Below are 23,509 nucleotides of genomic sequence, written 5' to 3'. Positions count from 1 at the left end.
AGAAGCAGGACCTTGCCGATTGGACCTGAGTGCCAAGATGGGCGGCCCGGGATGGCGGGAAAAGGAGGTAAAGGCTAAAGACTAGCATGTGATTAGTTAGAAACAGGAGGAGGCGTGGCTACCATTTAAAGAGGAGAGGCGGGACCAGGAGTTCCCCACGTGGGATTGGCGTGCCTGTGGTATGACGTCATGCGGAGCGCTCCGCTAATTACTCGGCTTTAGAGGTAGATTGAGTAGCGAAGTTGAGGGGTTGTGGAGGGTGGGGATTTCCTTCCACTCTATTCTGACAATTTGGCAGAACTTGGTCTGGGGTTCCTACGTGTTAAATTTGTCTCCTTTCCCTTGTTTTCATTCTTTAAGCATGCCTTATCCTTCCACTTTTTTTCTGGCTGTCCTTACAAAAGGAAAAGGAAATTACCCTATTTGGAATGAAAGTGTTCCGTGACCTACCCTGTCTATCTTGTTCCCAGTCTTCTGCCTCGTCTATGCAGTGTAATGACAGCCTCTGGAAAACAAAAAACAAAAAACTGGAAAGTCTGAAAATTACAGAGTTTAGATAATTCAGACTTCTGGCAAGGGGCTGGGGGGGGGGGGAGCAGGATGAATAAGTGAGGTTTTATCTTTAGAAATCTCCAAGTACGTCCATTCTACCTCCAAGAATTAGTCATCTCTATTTTAAAGAGATTAAAACTAAACTGGATCCAAAGGGAGGTGGGGGCTCAGCTGTAGCAGAAGTGATTATATTTTCCAAGAATTCCTGAATTTGAGGAACCGCTAGGACACTAAAATGGGTAATCAAGAGTAATGAGACAATTCTGTTTCTCATTTGCCTGTGTTACACGGAAGGTGTTTAGAATATAGTCAGATGTGGAACTCAGTGCTACATTGCACTGTGTAGGTTTAGGAATGAAAAAATTCAGGGTACACTGATGAGGACTCCTGTTACCAGTTAACTGGACTTAGAGTGTTGTCTAGGGACTTAGAAACTGGGCTGATTGGAAGCCCAGGAGAGACGGATTGGCCATGATTACTTTTTAATGCAAATATATGTGGGGCTGTGTTACTGCTTGATTTGCAGCTGTTAAATTTTATTTAGCTCTGCAGGGCATAGATTTCATCAGGCTATGTTTCATCAAAGCTGTTTAAAACTTATCCCTGCCCACCTTCCTCCCTTAAATTTTCTCACTTCCCCTTCTCTTTCTCTGAAACAGTAACTAAACTGCTTCTTTCAGTTTGCAGAACTGTATAAAGGACAATTTTCTATCTATGTTCTCCATATCCTGAGATGAGCAGGTATAAAAGGAGTTCAAGGGGTTATTATTTCTGATTCCTTGGAGGAGGTAAGAATGATTTGTCTGCCCACCAGCTGATGAAACAGAACCATAGCAGGAAAATGTATGAACATCCTTAGAGGAAAACCTAATAAAACTAAAATGTGCCAAATACTGGAGTAGAGGGAAGGAGTCCCTTAGGCTGGGGGATGAAGAGGGTGACTTATGGAAGTTCCTTTCCAAACTTTTCCCCTTTCTCATCCTATCCAGATCAGACCCTCCTACTAAAGACAGTATGTGGAAGACAAAAGCTCATCCTCAGGAAGGTCTCTTCGCAACTGGCACCCAGGAACCACAGAATCAGCAGCTGCAATGCAGGCACCAGAACGAGTAAACAGGGTGGGTCCCCACCCATTGACAATTCTGCTGCCCAGGTGCCACCTGGTGGTGATATGCAGTAAGCGGGTAACAGGAAAAAGGATGGCCATTTGTTAGAGGAAGTGTCTAAGGGAGGAGTGCATTGAGACTTCCTGGTTTTGCATTCTGCCTTTATATGTAAATTACAATTGCCTCCCAGGGTTGGAAGTGGTAATCTGGTCCCAGACTACTCTTCAAGATGGCAGTGGCCACAAAATTTGAGGGAACTTCCTCTGTATTATTCCTTACAAGTTACTGGAAGGTAGTGGTCCCATTGTTGGATGGTTCTATTATTAGCACTTATCTTATGCCAAGCTGGAGCCAGACTGCCTGAAGAGATTCGTGGATCCATTCTTTACTAGTTGTGGAACCTTGGGTTGAATACCTTCTTTAAGTCTTTCTCCTCTGGGAAACAAGTACAATAATAATGCCCATTGTGTCAATGAAATACAGCATGTAAAGTGACAAGCACAGTGCCTTGGTTTATATTAAGTACTCACATGTTAGCTGTTTTCTAGAACTCTCCGCTTGTGCAGCAAGACAGGAACTTTATTAGGTAGCCCTTCAAATATCTGAAGACATCTATGGGGTCTATCCACAGTCTTATCAATTTTTTTTCCCAGATACCCCACTGGTTTGCCAATGGCCCTCTGTAAAAACTATTTAGAAGAACACACAATACTTTAGAACTGACTCCTGTCAGACAGACATGGTACAACTACTACGTTTATAATGTGCAACTATGGTTTTTTTTATCCTATGGAGCTTCTAGAAAGATGCCTACACAACAGGCTTGTAATATTAGCTGACATATTATAAAGAATAATATTTTAATTTTTCTGCAGCCAGTTGGAAGTCCCATGTTGTTCTCATGTGAATTATTGCTAATATAGAGCTCTACATTTGTTTCTCAGGCAGGTTCAAGTAATTTTTAGGGGCAGAGTCAATCGAAATTGACACTTCAGATTAGTCAATCCAACTTACCGACATTTCCAGTATTACTTAGAATTTCTTTGTGTTATGTTAGTGAGTAGGCTTTTCATATTTTTATACAATGAAAAAAATATAGCCCTTGGGTATATCTCTAACATGAATGTGCCCATCAACATTTACTAGGCACAAATGTTCAGTTTCGATTCCATCAAATTCTACTATTAACTGACCCATAATTATTCTCTTATCTGCAATGACTTAGGTGAGAAAGAGGAAAGCAGTTTCTGACATCTGGGAAATGGCTTGACACAGCTGGCCTTTGGAATTATTAGGGGGCTGACCTGGGTTTACAGGTAGGTACTGTTGGACACAATCTCACAAAACACCAACATCAAACAAGGGCACTCAGTGATTGTGATGAAGTGAGGCAAAAAAACAAAAACAAACCAAGATCACAATTTTGTTTAAGCGCTAAACAAGGTCAGTGTGCAAACCTTAAACTGCAAACATTCCCCTCTCCCAGCTAATGACTACTGCTTCATTACTTATTGCAGTTTCAGCTTCACTTTAGTCTGTCCTTTTTCTAGATAAGATACCCAATCATAGAGTTTTCCCTGCTTCCCTAACAGCACCCAGTTTAGAGTGAAGCTCTATTTCCTTGAACCTTCTCCAAACTCAATCAAAGTCCAAGTCCTACAGGTCCTTTCTAACACCCTCTTGCAAGACACACATGGTTCCACATGGTACCCTCTCTCCATCATCACAAAGAGCGTTAAATCCACCCAACTTACTCAGCTGTAGGTATATTCTTGGTGGTCTTTAGCTGGAGCACATTAGAAAATACATACAACATCTACAGTTTCCCAAATCTACCTCTTTAGAGATACTTGGCAAAAAAATAAATAAATAAAGTTAGCTCGTCAGAGTTTGGCTAGGATGAATTCATGTTGGTATCTATGATCACATTTGTCTAAATGCTCATAAACCATCTCTTTAATAATCCAGAATTATATCAGAAAATCAACATTAAGCTTATCAATGTGTGGCTTCTAGAACCCACAAACAGTATTTCAGTATTTGCCCATTTCAGTCTTTTGCGCCCCCTCCCCTTTTTAAAATGACTGGCCTTGACTTAGCCCACCATCTCCAATCCCAGGATATACTGAATGACCCACCAAACAAGAGCAAGAGGTAGCACGAGATGTGATGGGGGAAGAATAAGCCAGGATCACTTTCTTTACCCCCAAATCCACTGTCCCATTAGACTATTCCCCTGAGTTCTTTCCCCTACACCAGCCATGAGCTGAGGAGGAACTGAGGTTTGGCTACTGGGACCCTTGGCCTTACTGACTCTTAACTGGATTTAAAACTTCTATGGTCCTATGTGGAAGCAGAGGGAAGTAAGGAATGAACCCTGAGGCTTATGTCCCCAGAAGAACTCTCCTTTCCCCAGCACCTCTTAAGCCTTGAAGGCTTAAGGCGCTGGGAACTGAGAAAAGGATGCGGTAGGAGGGATGCTGCTGTCAACGACTCAGAGAGGAACTGCCACCTGCCCTGCCCTGTTGACACATATCCCGGTCCCATTTCCCAGCACATCCACCCTTAGTACCTGCCCCCAAATGACCCTGGGAGCCCTGGTTACTAAGGCAACCTGGGAATAGTACATGCAGACAGGAACCAGAATGGATGGGACTGTTTTTAAACTAGATGAGGTGGCTCCAATGGTATTACCCCATAAAGTACCTTCCCTGAAGCCCCATCTGATCTTGCTCTGGGCCCCTACCCTTCTTCACTGGCCTTCATCCATCCTCACCCAAGCTCTGTGAGAGTGGGGTCTTTATTCCATTTTGGCATGACATCTATTTACTGCTCCCATCTTCCACACAGGATATCTAAGCAAGTTTTCACTGCCTCCTTTGTCAAAAATAACTTTTTTTTATTTCTTTGGAACGTGGTTGGCCCTGCCCTCTGGATGTCCAGGTCAAGCCAAGGTAATGAATGCTCCCCTAGTCTCTGGGCTGGAGTACTATGGTCCCCATCTTCCCATGGGCCCAGGAGCAGTTCCTGTATTATCCAACTCAACTAGGCCCCAAACTGTCTGAAGGCTCCTATCAGGCCTTCTCTCCTGGCCACCCACTTCCTATTCTTTCCTGGCTTCCCCTCTGGGCAGGGTATTTTTTTCTTCTAAAGCCAGTGCTGGAACCTGTGCTGTGCAGAAAAGAGGACAAGACCAAGGATGTCCCCCAAATTCCCATCAGAGGACACACAGCCCCTCAGTCAGTCCTTCATCTGTTGCCCTCGGTCTGTACTCCTATGCAAGCCCTCTGAGGCTTGAAGAAGACGGACAAGAGGACCCTCATAAAAGGTAGGTGGGAGAAAACACACCAACCCAACCCTTTCTCAGAAGCAAACTCCTCGCAGTCTCTCATCCTAGTTCATGAGTGAGCCCCTAGGACAGGGCCTTGGAGGGCTAGGCGAGTGGGTGAAGGCCCCTCGACTCCAGCCCGGGAGACTACACCAGGGGAGTGTCCGTCAGCCCCATCAGTGTGGCATGGCTGTGATGCGCATGCTCTGGGAAGCGATGGGGTAAGTCACCATGGGGGTGGTGGTGTGGCTCATTGTGATTCCTGCCAAGGGCTGGGCCATCGACACGGCCACGGGGGCCACAGGAGCCACGGATACAGCCACAGGAGCCATGGAGACAGGTGGGGGTGCCATTCCCTGGGCAATTGTTTGAGCCAGAGCAGCTGACAGTGGCGTGATCTCTGGGTTCAAGTGTGGGGGTGGGGGTGGTGGAGCAGCAGGAGGTGCAGCATTAGTTGGGGGAGCAGCCGGAGCTCCAGCAGGGGCCACCAGTTCTTGCTGGGACACGGGGCGAGGCTGCAGGGCCTGGCTGCTGAGAGTAGTGTGAGTCTGGGCAATGCCGTGGTTAAAAGTGGTGACAGTGCCCACCGTGGGGGCCAGAGTCTGTTCAGTTGCTGGTGCAGTGGAGCTCAGGGTCATGACCTTGGCCTGATTTCGGAACTGAGCATTTTGTTCCAGCAGTACCTCATTGGTAGCCAGCAGGTTGCTGACCTGCTTCTTGAGCTCCTCTACCCGCTTCCTGAGCATGGCATTCTCCTCCTCTAGCAGTCTGCACTCCACCCCTCGGGGTGGAGCCAGGCTGTAGTCATAGGATTCAAAATGGGGACCATCTGGGGGGCAGCATCCGCCTCGCCGGCGCTTGGGGCCTGGTTCATGGTCCTCAAAGCCCCTGTCAGGGAGGTCGTAAATATCATAGAGATCATGACGTCGTCCTGGGGGAACGGGGCCTGTTGAACCCCCACCACCAGTGCCGCCTCCACCCCGAGCATCAAACTCAAAATCCCGTTGCAGGTGACGGAACTTGCACTTGGCTCCTCTCTGGCAGTCACCCTTGAGAAAGTCACGGCAGATGGGGACCTCCTCCTTCCCATTTGGGAGGTCAGCTGGTGACAGGCCTAGGCCGGCTGCCACTTTCTGCCTCAGCCTGGGGGGCAGCTCTCCTGTCTTTTTATAGCCATCCTCGTCCTCCTTGGAGCCATGGATGAATCGACAGTTAGGGCGACTACACTCCTTGTTCTGGAAGTCATGGCAGAAGATGAACTCGTTTTTGCTTACCCCCAAGTTGGACACCTCACTCATGTCTGGGTGGCGATAGCGGCAGCGCTTCCCTCGCTTGCACACATTCCTCAGGAAGTCTCTACAGATGGCATCTGAGCTGGCCCCGCCACCACCTGCCCCTGTCCCACTGGTCTCCTCGCCGCCACCGCCTCCAGAGCCTCCACTGCTGCCGCCAGCGCCATTGGCATAGCTGTCCCGGTCAGGCATCCTGGTCCCTCCCAACTCGGGGCTTTCTTCCTTGTCTTGCCACTCTTGGTGACCGCTAGGAAAGAGAAGAACTGTGTCAAACTGGAGTCCTCCAGAGAGGCCAAACTCTTCCTGACTATCAGGCAGGCAGTCCAGCAAGAGGCAGGCCAGAGGGACAATGGTACTGGAAGTGGAGCAGCTAACGGCTGAGCACCCTGCCTGGACTGGCTGGCTGATCAGAAGTCCTGCCCAGGCCCTGGTGCTCCTGGTCTGTGGCAGAATGATTCACACTTGCCTGGCTGATGGAGCAGGAAGAGAGTTGGGGTGAAGCCACCTCATATAATGATGACATGCCAAAGAGGCAGAGGGAGAGATTAGTGTTGGATTTTATTTCCCCTCCTGTACTGACCTTATTAAATTTGTGGAAGCAAAATTAGAACTGCTGTCAATGTCTGATCAGGCTATGAGGAGACTAGCAACTGTGGCTAAGATAAGCTGGTGAGCTACTAAGGGCAATGGATAATGGGATACTGGTGACATTGCTTCCCTGACCCCCTCTTCCATGGGATGTCAGGAGAGGACTTTGTGAAGAAACAGATATCCTGACCCCAGGAAGTCCTGAGTAAAGAGACTGGTATCACCACCTTGAGGGCAATATCTAAACTTGTCATTTTTTGGAGTTCTCTCCCAGATTACCACTATCCTCAACTCTAGGATGGTCAGCCCCCTCCCCTCCATTTCAGGGGAAGAGTTCGACAGCCAGAATCTCCACTTATAGACCCCCCAAAGGACAAAACCATTTGTGGCAAGATCAAGGCAATAGAAAGGTGTTAATTTCACAGGAACAAGTAACCTGTCTTTCTTCACTCTATACCCCTCCTACCCTCCATGGGAAGATCTCACTGACATCAAACCACACCATTCCTCACCCCAAGAAGATCCTCTTTATTTATAGACTCTATAAAAGCTTTTTAAGTCTCCTCTTGCCCAAGCGATCTCAGGAATGTCAGTCCACTGCCCTGGTTCTAGCCCTCTCCTTTCCCCACCCCCAACAAGACTAGGAGTCCCTGCTACCACGTGTCTGACCTAAGCCTTTCCTAAGCAGTGTTCAGGCTCCCCCTGCTGTTCAAATAGGAAAACTTCATATTGTTTCCCCTTGGGTATAAGGGAATCTTTACAACTTCTTTGGCCTTCATGGCCCCCAACCACCCAGTCTGTTGCCTTGACTTTGCTTTCAAGGCAAAATGATCCCGAAAATATACCGACTGGATCACAGGCCAGAGTTGCAAGAGAATCTGTAAAAGAGAGGTCCTCTTCCTCCAAATGGAGGTAGTCCCAGAATAGTAAAAGCAATCAAGGAAAAGAGTGGGAAAAGAAAAGATAAAAACTTTTACTAAAAGGGAACTGACCTGCTGAATAATAAATGGCATCTATCCAAGCCTGACCCATGTTACAAGTCCCACCAGAAGCAGATAATCATATCTGATACTCTTTCCCCACCCAACTTTCCCAGGATTGCGTGATACCTGAGGTAGCTCAGGTGAAGTCCGGGGCTTCTGTGGGTCTCCACCTCCACATCACTGCTGGGTTCTGAGCAGGAGAAAAACAGAGACTTGGGTGTAAGAAGGGGTAAGAATGGAGAACTACAGGGTGGTTGCTGCTCTAAGAATGAAGTCTGACAAAATGGAAAGAGCTCTAGGCGCTCCAAGATTTCCTTCGGATTCAAACTGAACTTCCCCTGTCAAGGGGAGAAGCTGCCAGTAAGAGTAGTATGGGACAGAACTAATTTGGAGAGCCTAGGAGAAAGAGGTGGAAAACCAGCTCTGAGTGAACAAAGGGTAAGGGACGCTTCTCGAGATGAAGGAGAATGTAGGGATCAAAGCCCAGAGTCGGGTTGGGGTTAGGAACTCCGAACAGGGAGCCGTGCAAGGGCTGCGACTGACAGTGCAATGGGACGGCGGGTTAGACTTGGGGGCGGTGATTATGACGCTTCTCAACACCCCAGAGTTTGGGGGGAAAAAAGTCCTAGGAGTTTCCCGGAGCAAGTGTTTCGCCTGGCAGGTTCTGTGCAGTGCCGCCGGAGCTCCGCCGGGGACCATATGAATAGGACACTAAGGGAGCACGAAGTGAAGCGGGAAAGGGAACTCCAGGTGACATCAAGCAGAGGGGATGGGCAAGAGTGTGACGTCACGGAGCTGGCGTTTGCTCGCGAAGCGGGGTCAGTCAGAAAAGGGGTTCGGCCCTACGACGTGAGGAACAGCCAACTCGGTCCTGGGGGGCCTTGTGTAGCCCGGCCGAGCCCAGCCGCTGGGCCGGCCCCGACTCCTCCCCTCCGGGCGCGGCCTCCACCTAAGTCTCCCGCCTCCCTCACCTGCCGCCGCCGCCGTAGTTGCTGCTGCCGCCTGCCGGTCCTCTAGCTTCGACAAAGAGCCGCCTACCCTATCGCCCTTCCGCTTCCTGCGGAAGAAATGACGCTCTAGCTACCAGACCCGGAACCACACTCTGTGGTGTGCGAAGTACTTGCGCGATTAGCAGCAGGAAGCTCCCAGCAAGCTTTGCGTGTCACCATGGCAACGCGACCCAACGGCAAAACGCCTCAAAGTGGAACTCTGTAACGTGGACCTAGATAAGAGCGGACCTGAGGGCTCCTACGCCCGCGAAACCAACTTGAAAACCGTCCCTGGAGTTCACGCCCTTTCCAGGAAGTAAAGGCCACCCAATACTCTAGCAGCTCCTAAGACCGGAACCCACACCTCCCCGCCCCCCGACCTGTAGATATAAAGCTTGACTTTTTCTACAGCAGGGAGTAGACAGACTGTACTGCTAAGAGAATCCCCAGCCAGTGTAACCAGAAAAAACCACATAACACACAAATTTTTTCTTCAGCTAAGACAGCAAAAGAGATGATTTATTGTACACGTTACATTCAGCCACAACTGAGAAGAGAACTAGTCCATAGTTATCACAGGTCCAGGGCAAAGGATCAAAAGGGACGGCTTTGATACGAGCAAGGTAGGTCTCTCAAAGGTGGTCAAGGCGATCAGAATGGCCATAGATGTTCCAGATCCATTGAGAAGTTCTAGATAGTAGGCATGCAGTCCACAATTTGTACCAGCGTCCCTGGCCTCTGGCTTCCCTTGTTTCTGCTTCTGTGGCTTCCATGGGTGTACAAGTTTACTTGGACCTCTGCCTCATCTTTCTTCTTTTGCGCTTCAGCCTGAAAACCAGACATAAGAATACACCTCGGGCCCCACAAACCCGAGTTCAGTCTTTCCCTCCAGTCTTAAAGGTGCACCCAATACAAGGGACAGGTAAAATCAACATTACGATTCTGTCGTCTTCTGCCCAATTCATGGCATTGGCCAGTCAATGCTCATAAGTTGTTGGATTTCTAAACCAAATGTTCGTCCCCAAGTTTTGTCCACTTTGCTCCACTCCCCGCCTCCACCCCACAGTACTAACTACGTCCCAGCATACCTGCGCATTCGCTTCTTCCTCCACTGGCAACCGATTATAACCAAGGACAGAGAATAAAACAAGATATCATTAGTTTCAGTAACAAGTTTAGATAGAGATATGAAGAACACTAGAGGAGGCTTCCCCGGTGACTTAGAAGGTAAAGAATCTGCCTGCAATGCAGGAGACTCAGGTTCAATCCCTGGGTAAGGGAGATTACCTGGAGAAGGGAATAGCAACCCACTCCAATATTCTTGCCTGGAAAAGTCCATGGGCAGAGGAGCCTGGCGGGCTACACAGTACGCGGGATCGGACACGACTGAGCGACTAACACTTTTGCAACTTTCATGAAGAGCACTATTTAGAACCGGGTAGATTCTTGACCAAGTAGAGGGCTTAGTCGCAGTAAACCACATCAACAATCTGTACTGCCACCTGAATCCCAGACGTAAAACCCCGAATCCTGCCTGTATGAGCTCTCTCCCACTTCCAGCCTCTCTCGCCACAGAACTTTACTACCTATTCTGCTTCTCCCCACAGACCTTACGCACCACCTATTCTGCTTCTCCCCAAACTATTCTTCCTCTCCCACTAGCTCGTGATCACAACCTGAGAACCCGGCGACCCCGGAACGATGGCAGATTTCCCTTGCCAAGGTCTCCCCTACCAACAGCCAATTCTTACAGCTTTAGCTCCCTGGCAGGGACTGCTTACCTTCGCTCTCATGGCACAGAGGTTTCTACGGGTAAAGAAAAAAAGTCTGCGGTTAGTTTGCTGTAATGATGGTAAGTGCAGAGATCAGATGTTTATGGATTGTAGTCGGAACACGAACACAGCCATCAAACACTCACCTCAAAAGATGGCGCTAAGGCCGAGAGATCGCTAGGGGCCCGCCTACGGATATTTAAAAGAATACTCAGTGTCGTCACTTCCGCTTTATCGCCCCGCCCCTAGGAGGGCGAGGCTTCTCAAGGGGCGTAACAATAGCTTTTGGCAGTTCCCTGAGGTGTGAAGAGTGATTAAGCTGGAAAAATTCTGTTGGAAATCAATATTTTGATGTACAAGATTCCTCTCACCTGTTTTATTATGAGGATATAGTATTATTTAGATATGAGCACATATTTCCAATAAGAGACCTAGAGGTGCAGACGAGCAAAGGGTAACTACTTCCGCCTTCCCTCGTTGCTTCATGGGAGTTGCAGTTTCCTGGAGACATCCTCCATTTTACTGTGGATCCAAGCGGACTGTACAAAAAGTCTTCATTTGTTTTACTGGTTTGCTGCTGCTGCTGCTAAATCGCGTCAGTCGTGTCCGACTCTGTGCGACCCCATAGACGGCAGCCCACCAGGCTCCTGTCCCTGGGATTCTCCAGGCAAGAACACTGAAGTGGGTTGCCATTTCCTTCTCCAGTGCATGAAAGTGAAGAGTGAAAGTGAAGGCGCTCAGTCGTGTCTGACTCTTAGCGACTCCATGGACTGTAGCCCACCAGGCTCCTCCGTCCATGGGATTTCCCGGGCAAGAGTACTGGAGTGGGGTGCCACTGCCTTCTCCGTTTACTGGTTTACCTTATTTATTAAACTAAATATCTGCAGGTTCGATTTTGGAACTTCCAAAGGTTCTAAGATTGCAGAACATTGAAAAGATATAAAGCGGGGAATCGAGAAAGCTGTTATACTACAAAGAGACCTTTGTTATTGTTGAAGATAAACTTTTTCCTAGTCAACTGTGGTCTTTCCCTACAATGCCTGAGGCAGAATGTCATAACATTCCTGGCCAAAATGCATCTTATTGAGAAAATACTTCAGTGATTCTCCCTCTGCATAGTGTATGTAGTAAGTCGCTTCAGTCGTGTCAAATTAACGACAGATCTAGTTAATGGACAGCAGGAAAGCCCGATCAGCTACATGTATATTTAGGCACGAATAGTATTTGGTGATAAGACAACTTCCCAGTATCAAGATATGGTTAGGTCAGAAGCACCCAAAAGACACCGTTAAGATCTGGCTACAGAAAACGTGTATTTCCTTCATCATACAGACTTCACCTTATTCACTATAAGATGGAGTGAGGCTTGTTATGATTCCTTTTTTAGTGTTTTCTTTAAAACATTTCACCTTTTTAGTTCTGGAAAATCAGGTTTCTAAATTTCGGACCCTTGTTTCAAGTGCTTAAGTGGTTCTAGTGTTGTCACCAATGGACTGTAATGTGTTTGAAAACAAAAATAAAGCCCCCTGCAAGATATCAAACCCACTGGGACTTCACCTGTTGATTGCTATAAACTCTTATGAAGAGATCTATGTTCAGTTTAATTCATAATTATTTATCTTCAGGTCAGCAGTAACTCATATAAAAAATGCTCTAATATATGCATTACCCATCAAATTTCAGGCTGGCTTGAAAAATATATTAATCCTAAAGGCATTCTTCCTGGCTTCCTAAACCAAGATAATCACTTTGCAGTTTTTTTAATTTTTGTGCAATAAACATTGTTCTGAATAGTGTCAGCAGTAAGGGGTGTTTTTACTTCAGAAAACTAGACCAAACTCCCATAGAAAATGTACTCTTAATTCACAGAACCCAGGATTTTTGTCTTCCCCCAACCCAAGGTATTGTGTTTTAGAAAAGTAGAATATGGCTAAAGAAAACTGGTTCCAGGGATTTCTCTGGCAGACCTGCGGTTTAGATTCCGTGCTTCCACTGCAGGGGGTACAGGTTTGATCCTTGGTTGGAGAACCAAGATCCTACATGACATGCTGCTGCTGCTAAGTCACTTCAGTCGTGTCCGACTCTATGTGACCCCATAGACAGCAGCCCACCAGGCTCCGCCATCCCTGGGATTCTCCAGGCAAGAACACTGGAGTGGGTTGCCATTTCCTTCTCCAATGCATGAAGGTGAAAAGTGAAAGTGAAGTCGCTCAGTCGTGTCTGACTGTTAACAACCCCGTGGACTGCAGCCCACCAGGCTCCTCCGTCCATGGGATTTTCCAGGCAAGAGTCCTGGAATGGGCTGCCATTGCCTTCTCCATGCATGACATGAGGCAAGGTCAACTCCCCCCCCGCAAAAAAAACCCCAAAAAACTGGTTCCAAATGATCATCACTTCAGCTCACTCTCCCACCACCATCAAATAAGAGCAGCATACAGACACGTGATTATGAGCAAATCCAAATTTATTTTAATGCCATGTCATTTTCAATGTGTTTAAAAACCTCATAAGTTAGTGGGAGCCCTAGTTCCCTGGGACAGCATGCCAGAGGTACTGAAAGGTCACCTTTCTCTCCAAACCCCTAGCAATTAACCCAAGTCCACAGCTTCAGAAAGCCAGGAGTTCTGGTTCTTCAGTCTGCTCCTCTGGTTACACATCTTTCTTTCAAGGAAGGGAGATCAAAGTATTTCAAACAGGGAACAAAACCACAGTGGAGCCTCCAGCTCAGGTTTCTAAGAAGATGGAGCAAGGGAGGAACCCCACTGACTTCAAAGAAATGGACAAGGTTGAGATGGATTACTTCTTTACAGCCTTGTGGAGGGAGGAAAAACTGTCCTGTAGAACAAAACTGACTACAAAGATTTACAAATGAGGATCCAATTGACAGATGAGAATCCATTGGTAAATGCAGGCTCCAGCTCCTAAAAATGGGAGGGGCCTGGCTAGACAGCCTGGATCATAAAAGGAGTCTGCCACAGGTGAAGAAAAATAGTCTGAAGAATAGCTCCTCTCTATTTTGAGGCCTGATAAAAGACTTGGGGAAAGTGGGAACAGAGAGAGGAACAAGCCCCAACAGATGGGAAAATGCTGACACTGGAGTGGTATAAAAAATTTCATCTGAGTTTTCAGTGGTGGCGGCTGTGAGCCTCCTCCCGTTCTGTTGTAGGGCCATAAACCTGAACCAAGCAAAGAATAGTAGAAAAAGGCTAGAAAGAGGGGCTTGAAGACGATGGGTTTTGACTCCTGATTTTATTATTCAATTTCTCTTTTCTATTTAAAGTAGTCTTCGGTGGCTGGGAAGCCTGGCCTCCCAAGACCAGAGTCAGTTGGAGCTGGCTGTTGTTGGACGGGGGCTGGGACGGGGGGCTGGGAGGGGGACAGGGAGACCCCGCTCTGCTCGCGGTCCTGGGTGGAGAAGTCGAACTGCACTTCAGAGCCTGGGGTGTGGTGGGAGGGGATGAGGCAGGAGCGGCAAGCTGGGGGAGGGGACCCACCTCAGTCCCCAGCTTCATTCTCTTCTAAAGTTTCCCCACTGGTAGCATTCTCTGCAGTCTTAGAGGCCTACATTCATGGAAAGGAGAGGGAGAAGGTGTGTCAGTTTCCAACAACTTAGGGTACTGTCTGGGGGACCAAGGACAAGAATATTCCTAATTCTCTAGGTCAGGGCTGAGATGGGGAGAACTAAGGACATACTGACACCTGTACCCCCACCATGACCCAGGAAGGTGAGTAAAGATGGAGCAGGTTCACCCCACAAGGGAGGGATGATCATAACAAACCTTCTTTTTTTTCTTTTTCTGGGTTTTCCGACTTGCAGAACTCTGGAGGAGGGCCTGCAAAACAGAAGGAGGAAAACAAATTTTGAGGAACATGGAGCAAATGCCAAGTGTTACTCTTGGCCCTGTAGCTCTTCTCAGGACTTCCTGTCACTCAGTCCTCACTCCCAAAAAAACTGCCAGGTCCCCACTCCTTTCCATCACACACTAACCTTGAGCTCTGCATCCTGGACCTCCATCTCAGACTTGTAAAGGTCAGGCTCAAAAGGACCACTGGTTATCCGCATGGGGCCATTGGGCATAAGCAGAACTGTAAATTTAAACTGGGCAACAAATTCACCTATGAGAGAAACAAAGTGTTTTGATAGAATGTCCCCTTGCCTTCGAGGAGGAGGAGACCATAATCGAGGGCTTCAAACTACAACTCTCTTCTCAGAACTCACCCTCCTTCTCATAGAGAACATTAAATGGTTGTAGCAGCTCATGTTTGGCGCACTCCACCACACCCATGCGGGCCTTCTTCTCATCTTCAAATGCTCTGGGGAGGGAAAGACAAATTCAGGTAGCCTTAACTCCCTGTCATGTCTTACTACTTTGTTCCTGTTTTTAAATAATGCCTACTCTCAGGCAGAAGTCATGCATAGGATTGCTTTTTTTTACACTACTTCCTAGGAGAGGGAGAAGGAGAGAAGGCATGCATGCTGGCTGGAGCTATAAGTCTAGGTAGAAGAGGAGGGAAGGAGGGCAAGCGGGGTGGGGGGAAGCAAAGAGATCTGGCTGTACGGTCTACGGGTCAGACTGCTCCAAGTCCTGTCCGCGCTAAGTGCAGTAGTACCTTAAAGTGAAGGGCATGGCATCAAAACGCCTTTCGACCTCACTGAAGAAGGCACGGGAAGTTTTCATTTTCAGGCCATACTGCTTAGAGGGGTCTCTCTTGTAAATGGTGGTTCTCTGTCCTGCATCCTTGGCCTATAAAAGATCACATTTGATCTGGTGCTCTTGGAACCCGCAGCCTCCCCTCTCTGCCGGCTCTGGTAAACGTTCATCACCTTGCCCTCTCCTGAGCTGACGAGAACATCCACAGCATATACTTCATGTACCTCAAATTCAGCTTTTTCATGGTCCTTCCTAAAAGGAACGGAAAGGGAACAGTAAGGAGCAATAAGTGGTTCCTGGAGCTTAGAAGAGAAGGTGGATAAGACTAGTCCAGGTTAGAAGAGACGGTCAGATTAGCCTGGAGTATGGAAGGAGAAGTTCATAACTAGTCTTATATGACAGAAGGTAGAGGATGGGATACAGAGCACCTACTTCTGCTGGTCTGTGGGATTCTGGATAATGGTTTTCTCTCCATCGATGACATGCTGCTTCAATTGGTGTGACAGCATACCTGCAGAGAGGACAAAGCCTGTGGTACCACTCATTTAGAATCCAGAGGTTTCCAACCCACATACCCAAGTAGAACCACAGAGCAGGCAATGAGAGCAAAGTGCCCAGCTATGGAAACTCAGGGCACTGAGGTTTGGGGCTTGGATTATGCCAGAGCCAGGATGGATGCTCAATGGAACAAAAGTCTTATTTCTGCTAAACCACTCATACTGAGACCCTCAACCCCACTATCTGAAGTCTCACCTTCTATTGGTGTGCAATTAAATGAGTGAGCAACTTTGTTCCAGGCTTCTGTCACTTGTGTGTTCTAGAAGTACAAGATCAAATAAAATGTAAAATACCAGGAACTAGGATGTTGTCTACTATGAGAAGCAGCAGCACAAAAGAACTGAGTTCTAACATCCTCCAGCAAATGCAATGATTCTCAGTAATTCTTCATTTCATAGCCCTAGCATCCTACAACCTAAAAATCAAATCTGCATACCATTTTACAAAGCGCTTTCACAAAGATGGTCTACTTATTCAACAATTCTGTAAGGTGACTAGTGCCAACAATTCTATATGGTAATCTACATCCTAATCTGGAGGAGGAAAATGAGGCTCAGAAGGGTTACATAATTTGCTCAAGGTTAAACCAGTTAACCAGAAGAAGCTGGTATAAACCCAGGTTTTCAGATCACAGTGTTCAGTCCATGATACCTGGCATTCTAACCTGTTGAAAGGGTACAGAAAGTTTTATTTTCCCCTCTTTACCTCTTTCAGTCATGATCTGATCCTCACCTAAATTATAGTTAAGAAAAAAAGGAAAGTGAATTCCCAATCATAGGTATTATTAAATTGTATGTCAGGTACTGTGATAATCACTTTATATGGATCATCTCAATCTTCACAACCCTGTGAGAATGAGGCACAATTTAATTTTTCCCACTTTATAGATGAGGAAGTTTTGAAGTTATTTCATTTTAAAACAGTAGTGGGTGGTAATGGGATGAGAACCCAGAAAGTCTCATGTCATAGCTAGACAATAGCCACTACATTAATAGTATCTTCCAACAATAGTAAGTGTATAAATAATAAAAATAATCAATATGTAAAATAATAATAGCTGACAAAAGGGTTAACTATGTGCCAGGTACTGTTCAAAGTGCTTTATAATAGTTATTTGATACCACTGCAAGAAAAATACAACAGAGGCTGAAGTAAAAACGATGCAATTAAGTGATAATGGGGACAAACGGATGAAAAGGATGAAGAGAGCACAGAAAAAGAGGATGCTTCACGTATTGAACAGGTTCTGAAATCTGAGTGTTAGACAAAGTCTCCACTGATAGTCTAACAAGTTACTGTATGAATTCATGAGAAATTTATGATCCCTGGGCTTCCTAATATTGTCTTGCAAGTGTCTTTGGCCTTTCTTTGCCACCAATTTACTGGTACTATTATTATTTTTGTGTTATAAGCTTTTAAAACTTAGTTTTAATATCTGTGTTTTATTGTGAGCTATCTATCTCAAATTATTTCCGGGAACAATACACATCCAAAACATGAAAAAGGAAGGATCTCTATAGGCTCCATGAGAAAAGGATCACACATCCCCTTACAGAGAGCATCATACCACCTGAGGTAGGCACTAAGATTTAACAGCTCTTCGGTTTAAACTCTTAATTCCTGCCTCTTCTCTTTCAGTACAGAATAGCAGTACATCCTGAATGCATCTTTGGCTCTATGAAGCTTTGGAGTTGGACTAAACAGCTCACCTGATTTCCAGGTTTGACCAGGCGTAGGGCAGCTTCAGCACAAAGGTGAGCTGCCTTAATGACATCTGCTTTCCGCCCTGTTACTTGGGTCCCCTGTAGAGGAGGAAATGTAGTCAGCGCCTTCCCAAAAAGCTGATCAGTTAATATCTGTGTGTCCATTATATATCCACCCTTTCCCCTTTGATTTCTCTGCTGCTGCTGCTAAGTCGCGTCAGTCGTGTCTGACTCTGTGCGACCCCATAGACGGCAGCCCACCAGGCTCCCCCGTCCCTGGGATTCTCCAGGCAAGAACACTGGAGTGGGCTGCCATTTCCTTCTCCATTTTATTTCTCTAGAGACTCTCAAAACTTAATGTGGTGGTAGTAGGAGAGAATAAGAGGCAGTAGTGGGGGGGGGGGGGGCGGGCGGGGAACAGCAGCAGTGGGCCCTCCCCAACCCCCCACTGGCTGAACAGAATTCAAAGCAGTCCACCGACCTGAGCTACACCAACCACAAAAGTGTGAGCCACGTTAGCGATGAAGCCGTCCACGTGGACCCCAAGGTCGCTGAAAGGCAGAGCAGAGCCCAGCGTTAGCGACGGGCACGGCTGTGCATGCTGAGGAAGGACACGCGCTCTAAGACGGGTCAGGCTTACATTTTGACCAAGTCGCCCTCCTTGAGCACGTAGTCCTGGTCGCTCTTCAGCGGGGAGAAGTGACAGACACAGTTGTTCACCGAGATGCTGGTGGGAAAGGCGACGCCTGCGGAGAGACACAGCCTGACCGCCCGCTCGTGCTCGGAGCCCTCCAGCCCCTCCGAAAAGTGGATGCGTTTTCTCCAGGGTCTTGTTTAAGTCTGATCAGTCCCCTTGCCATTCCACATTTCCAAATATCTCAACCAGTGCTGGGGTAAAGGTTGCATTATTACAATAAAACAAACAGGACTCAATAAAGGTCAAACGTAGTTAATTAGTAGGGGATTGGTTTTTTACCTTTCTTCATTTCTTTTTCTTTTTTGAAAATCTTCCCCGTTTCTTCCATTATCATGGCATCACCTTTCTCACACAGGCTCAGTACCGACACACCTGAACAGGATGCTTCCACCAAAGACCGAAGTACCCCTGGGAACAGAATCCCATATATCAGTCCTGAATGTGTTGTCTAAGTTAACGTCCAAGAAACACCTAGAAGTTGGACTTAAGAGTTTCTGAGTCCAACTTAGAAGTACCACTGCTCTAAGGATAAAAAGAGGAATATGTTTTGCCTCTTAGAATGTACCTACCTGTCGTCTCTATAAATCTCTACCTTTCTTTCCTGAACTTCAAAAAGCCAACACTCCCTTTCCTCCTTTATATAGTGTGACAGCTAGGTATGCACCACCTGTCTCCTAGGCAAGGGAGGCTTTCCAAAGATGATACCTGTGGTATGGTAGGACAGATTTATGAACTTCAAGGACATTCTCACCAAGATATCCAACACATGCAAAGCAGACTGGAAGAAATTTATAGGCATCAGGGACAACAAGAAGGTAGACATACAATTGCTGACTCTAAGCTGATGTGTTGTTAAATGCTACCTTCTTCCCTTCCCAGACACCCCAATTAGGGGGTGTTAGTAATCTCAATTTATGTAGACTTATTTCTTCAAATAACAAGTCAAGAAGACTTATCCTAGGTCCCTGGGCTTCAGCAAACTCTGCTTATAGCAGAGCTCAAAGAAGTATGTGACCCAAAAGTTTCAAGCTGGTACTGGGAATCACAGGTGCCTCAGAAGTCATAAACTGCAAGAGGGAAAACTTTTTTTCTGATTTAAACCACCACATATCCATTGTGTTACAAAGCATTTATTCTGTTCACCGATCCCCTCTCCATCGTCCATCCTGGACTTCAGATTTTATTTTTGTGATCCAAGTTTTGGTGATTTTCTTAAAGTCTGAAAAACTCAGATTTTCAGTCACAGGATCAAAAGCATCCTAAATGCCTATCTGTACTGTCAAAACCATTTAAAAGCCCAACGACAAGCATTTTGTGTCCCCCTAACTGGGTTTTAAATTGGAAAGAGAGAAAATAGCAAGCGAGACATCTGCAGAGAGTGGCAGGCAGCTCCTGAGAAAGTCAAGAGCACAATCTTATTAAGGATGACTTCTGAGATTCTAACTTCAGACCCCCTTTAACAGCACTATTCACAGGTTTGACTGGCGGGGTGAGGAGGACCTCAAAACGCTCCTAAAGTTGTGAAACACCTAAGATCAAATTAGACGACTAACTAAAGCCAACTCCGCAGACTGGAGGTACAATGAACAACTTCAAGAACAGTCAAACAAGAGTTATGGGGTGCTCTCTAACGGTCCATGAGCTGACCCTAGAGTAGAAGGCGGCCCCCATCAGGGAAGGAGTTTAAGTAAAGAACGAAAGACTACAGCAAAGCACGTGGTAGGCAAGCTGGTGTCAGGCACGTAGCGGAGGAAGGTAGCCGGCCAGCCGCAGGGGACCTGGCAACACGTGCCGGCCAGGCTCCTGACGGCGGGGAGCCGCGACAAAATAGAAGCGCTTCCTTTTCGAAGTGGTCTCGCTGCCACCAATATCAGAGGCAGAAATGTGAACTGAAGCGTGAGTGGCAGAAGGTACACCTCGCCTTCTTACCAACGGCCTAGGGTCGGAGCTGGCCAGGGGCCCAGCTCTGCTCTTCTCCCAGCCGCCCTGCCGACCGTCCGCCAGCATCTCCAGAGACTCCAGCCCAGGCCCAGCCTCTCGGGTCCCAGGCGCGACACGGAGTCTCCCCACCACGCCACCTCCAGCAGACCTGAACTGGGCCCTCACTAACCCACACTGCGTGACCCCACCGCTCCAGCCCTCAGAAGCCAACCAGTCACCGTCTCCCTTGACTCTCCCTTCCAGCCTCGATATCCGGACCCCTGAGGCCGCACTCACGGTTAGCGATGTCGCCCCCCATCTTATACTTGGTCACGACCAGGTCCTCGGCGATAGTTTGCTCCTGTTGCTCGTCCTCGCCCGACATCTTCCCACCGCCACCACCACCGCTGCAGCCTCGTTTCTCTTGAGCCGCCGCCTCTGTCGCCCTTCTCAGCCACAAGCTGTGAACAGAACCCCTTCGATCCGCGAGGAGACCGCGAGCAAAAGCGCGAGCAAGCTAGGGAACGGGAGGGCGGGCGAGAGCGAGAAACTGCGAACGCGCGGGCTGAGGCGCAGGGCACGCTGGGACAACGAGTCCCTCCTACTGCCAGCCCCTAGCCGCCCTCGCGGACTACCGAACTACAATCCCCAGCATGCTTTTCGCGCCCCTAAGCCAGGCCCTGGGGCCTTGCCCTCCGAGGGCCTCGCACGCTGGAATCGCCGAGCACGCTGGGAAGGGTCAGGCTCCGGCGGGAAGGCGGAGCCGTTGGAAAGCACGAGGGGAAGCGTGGTTTCTCCCGGAAAAACCATATTCACCAGGAACGCCGAGCGGTAACCCGTAATAGAGCGGGGCGGGGTAAGGGAGGAGGGGCGGAGCTACGGCAGGGAAATAGGTTTGAAGGCTGAGCGGCGGGGTGGAGCCGAGGCGAGTTGGGAGGATCGTTAATAAGGGTGGGGAGGTGGGATACGCCCTTTCATGAGTCCCTGGAGCTGCCGGCGAGACCGGCTGGGCCAGTCCTCAAGTCCTCAGGTGCTGGGAGAACCGGGAGGGGCAGAGCGGGTGTGGAAAGAGATCGGGAGTCCGGGAATTAGGGTCTGCTTGGGCAGCCAGACTTCTGAGGGACTATCCCGATCTACAAACCGGACTCCCACTGAAGGTGGCACTGTTGTTCTAACGACAGGCTTTGATGGCATCTAGGGGAGGTGTTCAGAGACTTTTTTTTAGAAGAGAATGAGTTTTAAAACATGAATTTCAGTATTCTACCTCTTAGGACTTTTTCTGACTTCCCCGAACGTGTTATTTGCTTTGTTATTCCCAGTTGGTTGCCCTATAGAGATTTCACAGTAAAACCCTTAAATGAAAAGGACTGTGCTCTATGCTTGTCTTAAGGGAATAAGGAAAAGTAGGGATGGAGACAGCGACATGGGGCCCAGTAGGATTGTCAAGAGACAGAAAGAAGCATCCACTGCTGAGGGACAGGGAAAAAGAGTGTTCTATCTCATACACTTTGACAGGTTTTCATTTGACAGACAGAAAGCTGCAAAACTTTGGCATTTTTATTCAGACGTATAAAAACAAAACAAAAAATTTCAGAGATAAAAACAGATACCCCAGTTTCCCATCCAAAGGGACAGAGGTCTGAAGCTGGGTCCTCTTTCTATTCATACTGGAAGCTTCCCACGACTGGATGAGAATAGCTCCTGAAAGTGGCTCTTGGGACCCCTGTGAATCTGTCCCTTGGGTGGAGCTCATATACAGCACATGTAGGCTACGGTTTACACAGAGATATCCAGTTATTTTTCCTTCTGACCACCCCCTTCCACTTCCTAGGATAAGAAGTCAGGGTGAAGGAGGAGGCTACAGTAGTTGTTGGAGTTAGACTTGATTCAGTGCAAAAACAAGAAGACGGTGCTCCTTCCCAGGGCTCTGGCTTACATCCGTTTTCCCTGATACCTTACAGTAAGCGCACGTGCGTTGGGAGATTTTAAATCGACCTGCTGCTTGATTTACTTAATCTCTCTAAGGCTCCTCTGTCCATGGGATGCTCCAGGCAAGAATACTGGAGCACGTTGCCATTCCCTCCTCCAGGGGATCTACCCGACCCAGGGATCGAACCCGTGTCTCCTGTGTCTCCTGAATTGCAGGCGGATTCTTTACCCACTGAGCCATCAGGGAAGTCCCTCCTTAAGGCTCAGTTTCCTCATTTGTAAAATAGGATTATACCTAGGTCACAGAGTTGGTGTGAAGGATGAAGTGAGATATAGGTAAAGTTTAGCAGGATGCTTGGCACATACTAAATGCTCAATTAATAGTAATCATTAATATCTACTCCCAACCTCTTTCTTCATTCCACAAGATTTCACTTCTCATTCTTTCTGCGGGGTTAAGGATCGTAAGCCAAAATTTTCCTTTCCCCTGCCAGGTTCCCCCCTTTCCTCTTCCTTTAAAGTCTAAAGGGAAATAAAGGCATACTTTAAAGCCTAGTGTCAACAAGTCAGATTCTAAGAAAAAGGGACAGGAGTAATCCTTCATATCTCCAGGGAGTTCCCCTGAGGAAGCTGAGGAATGGGATTGGGAAAGCACACAAAATAGGGAAAACCATCTCCTTTCCTGGGATCAGGAGAGAGAAAAAGTGCACAGCTGGCTACATAACCAAAGAAATTTGTGTCAAAGTGTTTAAGGCCTCCAAACTTTGAATGGAATTGTCTAGGACTAGGAAATGGGGCTGAGACCTGTGAGGGAGAGAGACCAAGAAGAGAGTTACTCTCCAAAGGCACTAGCTGCCATCAAATGCTCCCTGAGCACCTCAGCGAGCAGGGGCTATATTCTCTGGGCATTAGCTTTGGGGAAAAGCCTGCTATGCCAGTAATCAGGGTTGTCAAAGGCAGAGTCAGTGGCTTCTAAACTACGTAAAGTTTTGAGGCGGGCATAGTGGACCTGGGGACCATGGAATACAGGCCCCTGGAAAGCTCTCATTTCTTCATACCCTTGCTCAGAGGCTGGGCAGGCATCCATGGCTGCATAGTCCCCCCCAGGACCTCCTCCACCGCGTCGCCGATTCATGTATTCATAGTCCTCGTCTGGAGTTGTGCTGGCATTGGGCATGTTGGGTACAGGGTTGAGCGGGCAACTCTGTGTGCTGCCCAGGGAGGCACTGAGGTCTGACCCCACATCCATGTACTCGTAACCCAGCTCCTCGAGGGAACTGGGCCTAGGGGGACGAGATGGGCTGCACCTTCTCCTCCGGTTCATGTATTCATATTCCTCATCGTCGTCGTCTTCTGTACCCAGAACAGAACTGAGACCCACTGAAGAAAGAGTGCCTTCCCGGGAGGAGGTACCTAGGGGTAGAGAAGAGAGGCTAGGTA

The 23,509-nt window shown here is 47.8% G+C and overlaps 3 protein-coding genes and 1 long non-coding RNA gene across 5 annotated transcripts in view; 1 reads left to right on the top strand and 3 right to left on the bottom strand.

The window, feature by feature from the left end:
* Window positions 1-3,592: 3,592 nt before the first annotated feature.
* Window positions 3,593-6,470, bottom strand: ZC3H10 (zinc finger CCCH-type containing 10). The gene has a single exon (XM_043446666.1). The coding sequence runs from the start codon at window positions 6,468-6,470 to the stop codon at window positions 5,163-5,165; it is 1,308 nt and encodes a 435-aa protein (XP_043302601.1). The 3' UTR covers window positions 3,593-5,162.
* A 6,586-nt stretch (window positions 6,471-13,056) lies between these two features.
* Window positions 13,057-20,710, bottom strand: PA2G4 (proliferation-associated 2G4). Its single transcript, XM_043446228.1, has 13 exons — window positions 20,438-20,710; window positions 18,500-18,628; window positions 18,164-18,269; window positions 18,005-18,074; window positions 17,530-17,622; window positions 16,016-16,079; window positions 15,695-15,773; window positions 15,436-15,514; window positions 15,222-15,355; window positions 14,830-14,924; window positions 14,599-14,726; window positions 14,390-14,443; window positions 13,057-14,171 (listed from the first exon to the last, which is right to left on the bottom strand). The coding sequence occupies exons 1-13, from the start codon at window positions 20,523-20,525 to the stop codon at window positions 14,106-14,108; spliced, it is 1,185 nt and encodes a 394-aa protein (XP_043302163.1). The 5' UTR covers window positions 20,526-20,710; the 3' UTR covers window positions 13,057-14,105.
* LOC122427065 overlaps window positions 20,693-23,509 on the top strand; it is a 12,559-nt gene continuing 9,742 nt past the window's right edge. Inside the window, exon 1 of one of the 2 annotated variants that reach the window (XR_006265346.1) lies at window positions 20,693-20,971. This is a non-coding gene — a long non-coding RNA (uncharacterized LOC122427065). Of the gene's footprint in view, window positions 20,997-23,509 lie in introns of both variants that reach the window. The other variant, XR_006265347.1, reaches the window with a different exon arrangement.
* Window positions 21,680-23,509, bottom strand: part of ERBB3 (erb-b2 receptor tyrosine kinase 3) — a 20,708-nt gene continuing 18,878 nt past the window's right edge. The window contains exon 28 of the mRNA XM_043446227.1: window positions 21,680-23,482. Coding sequence (XP_043302162.1) covers window positions 22,962-23,482 — 521 coding nt within the window. The 3' untranslated portion in view covers window positions 21,680-22,961. The remainder of the gene's footprint in view (window positions 23,483-23,509) is intronic.

This window comes from Cervus canadensis, chromosome 25 (assembly GCF_019320065.1).
Source record: "Cervus canadensis isolate Bull #8, Minnesota chromosome 25, ASM1932006v1, whole genome shotgun sequence".
NCBI lineage: Eukaryota > Metazoa > Chordata > Mammalia > Artiodactyla > Cervidae > Cervus > Cervus canadensis.
Note: the sequence above shows the minus strand (reverse complement) of the source record. Positions and strands in the feature narration are given on the sequence as shown.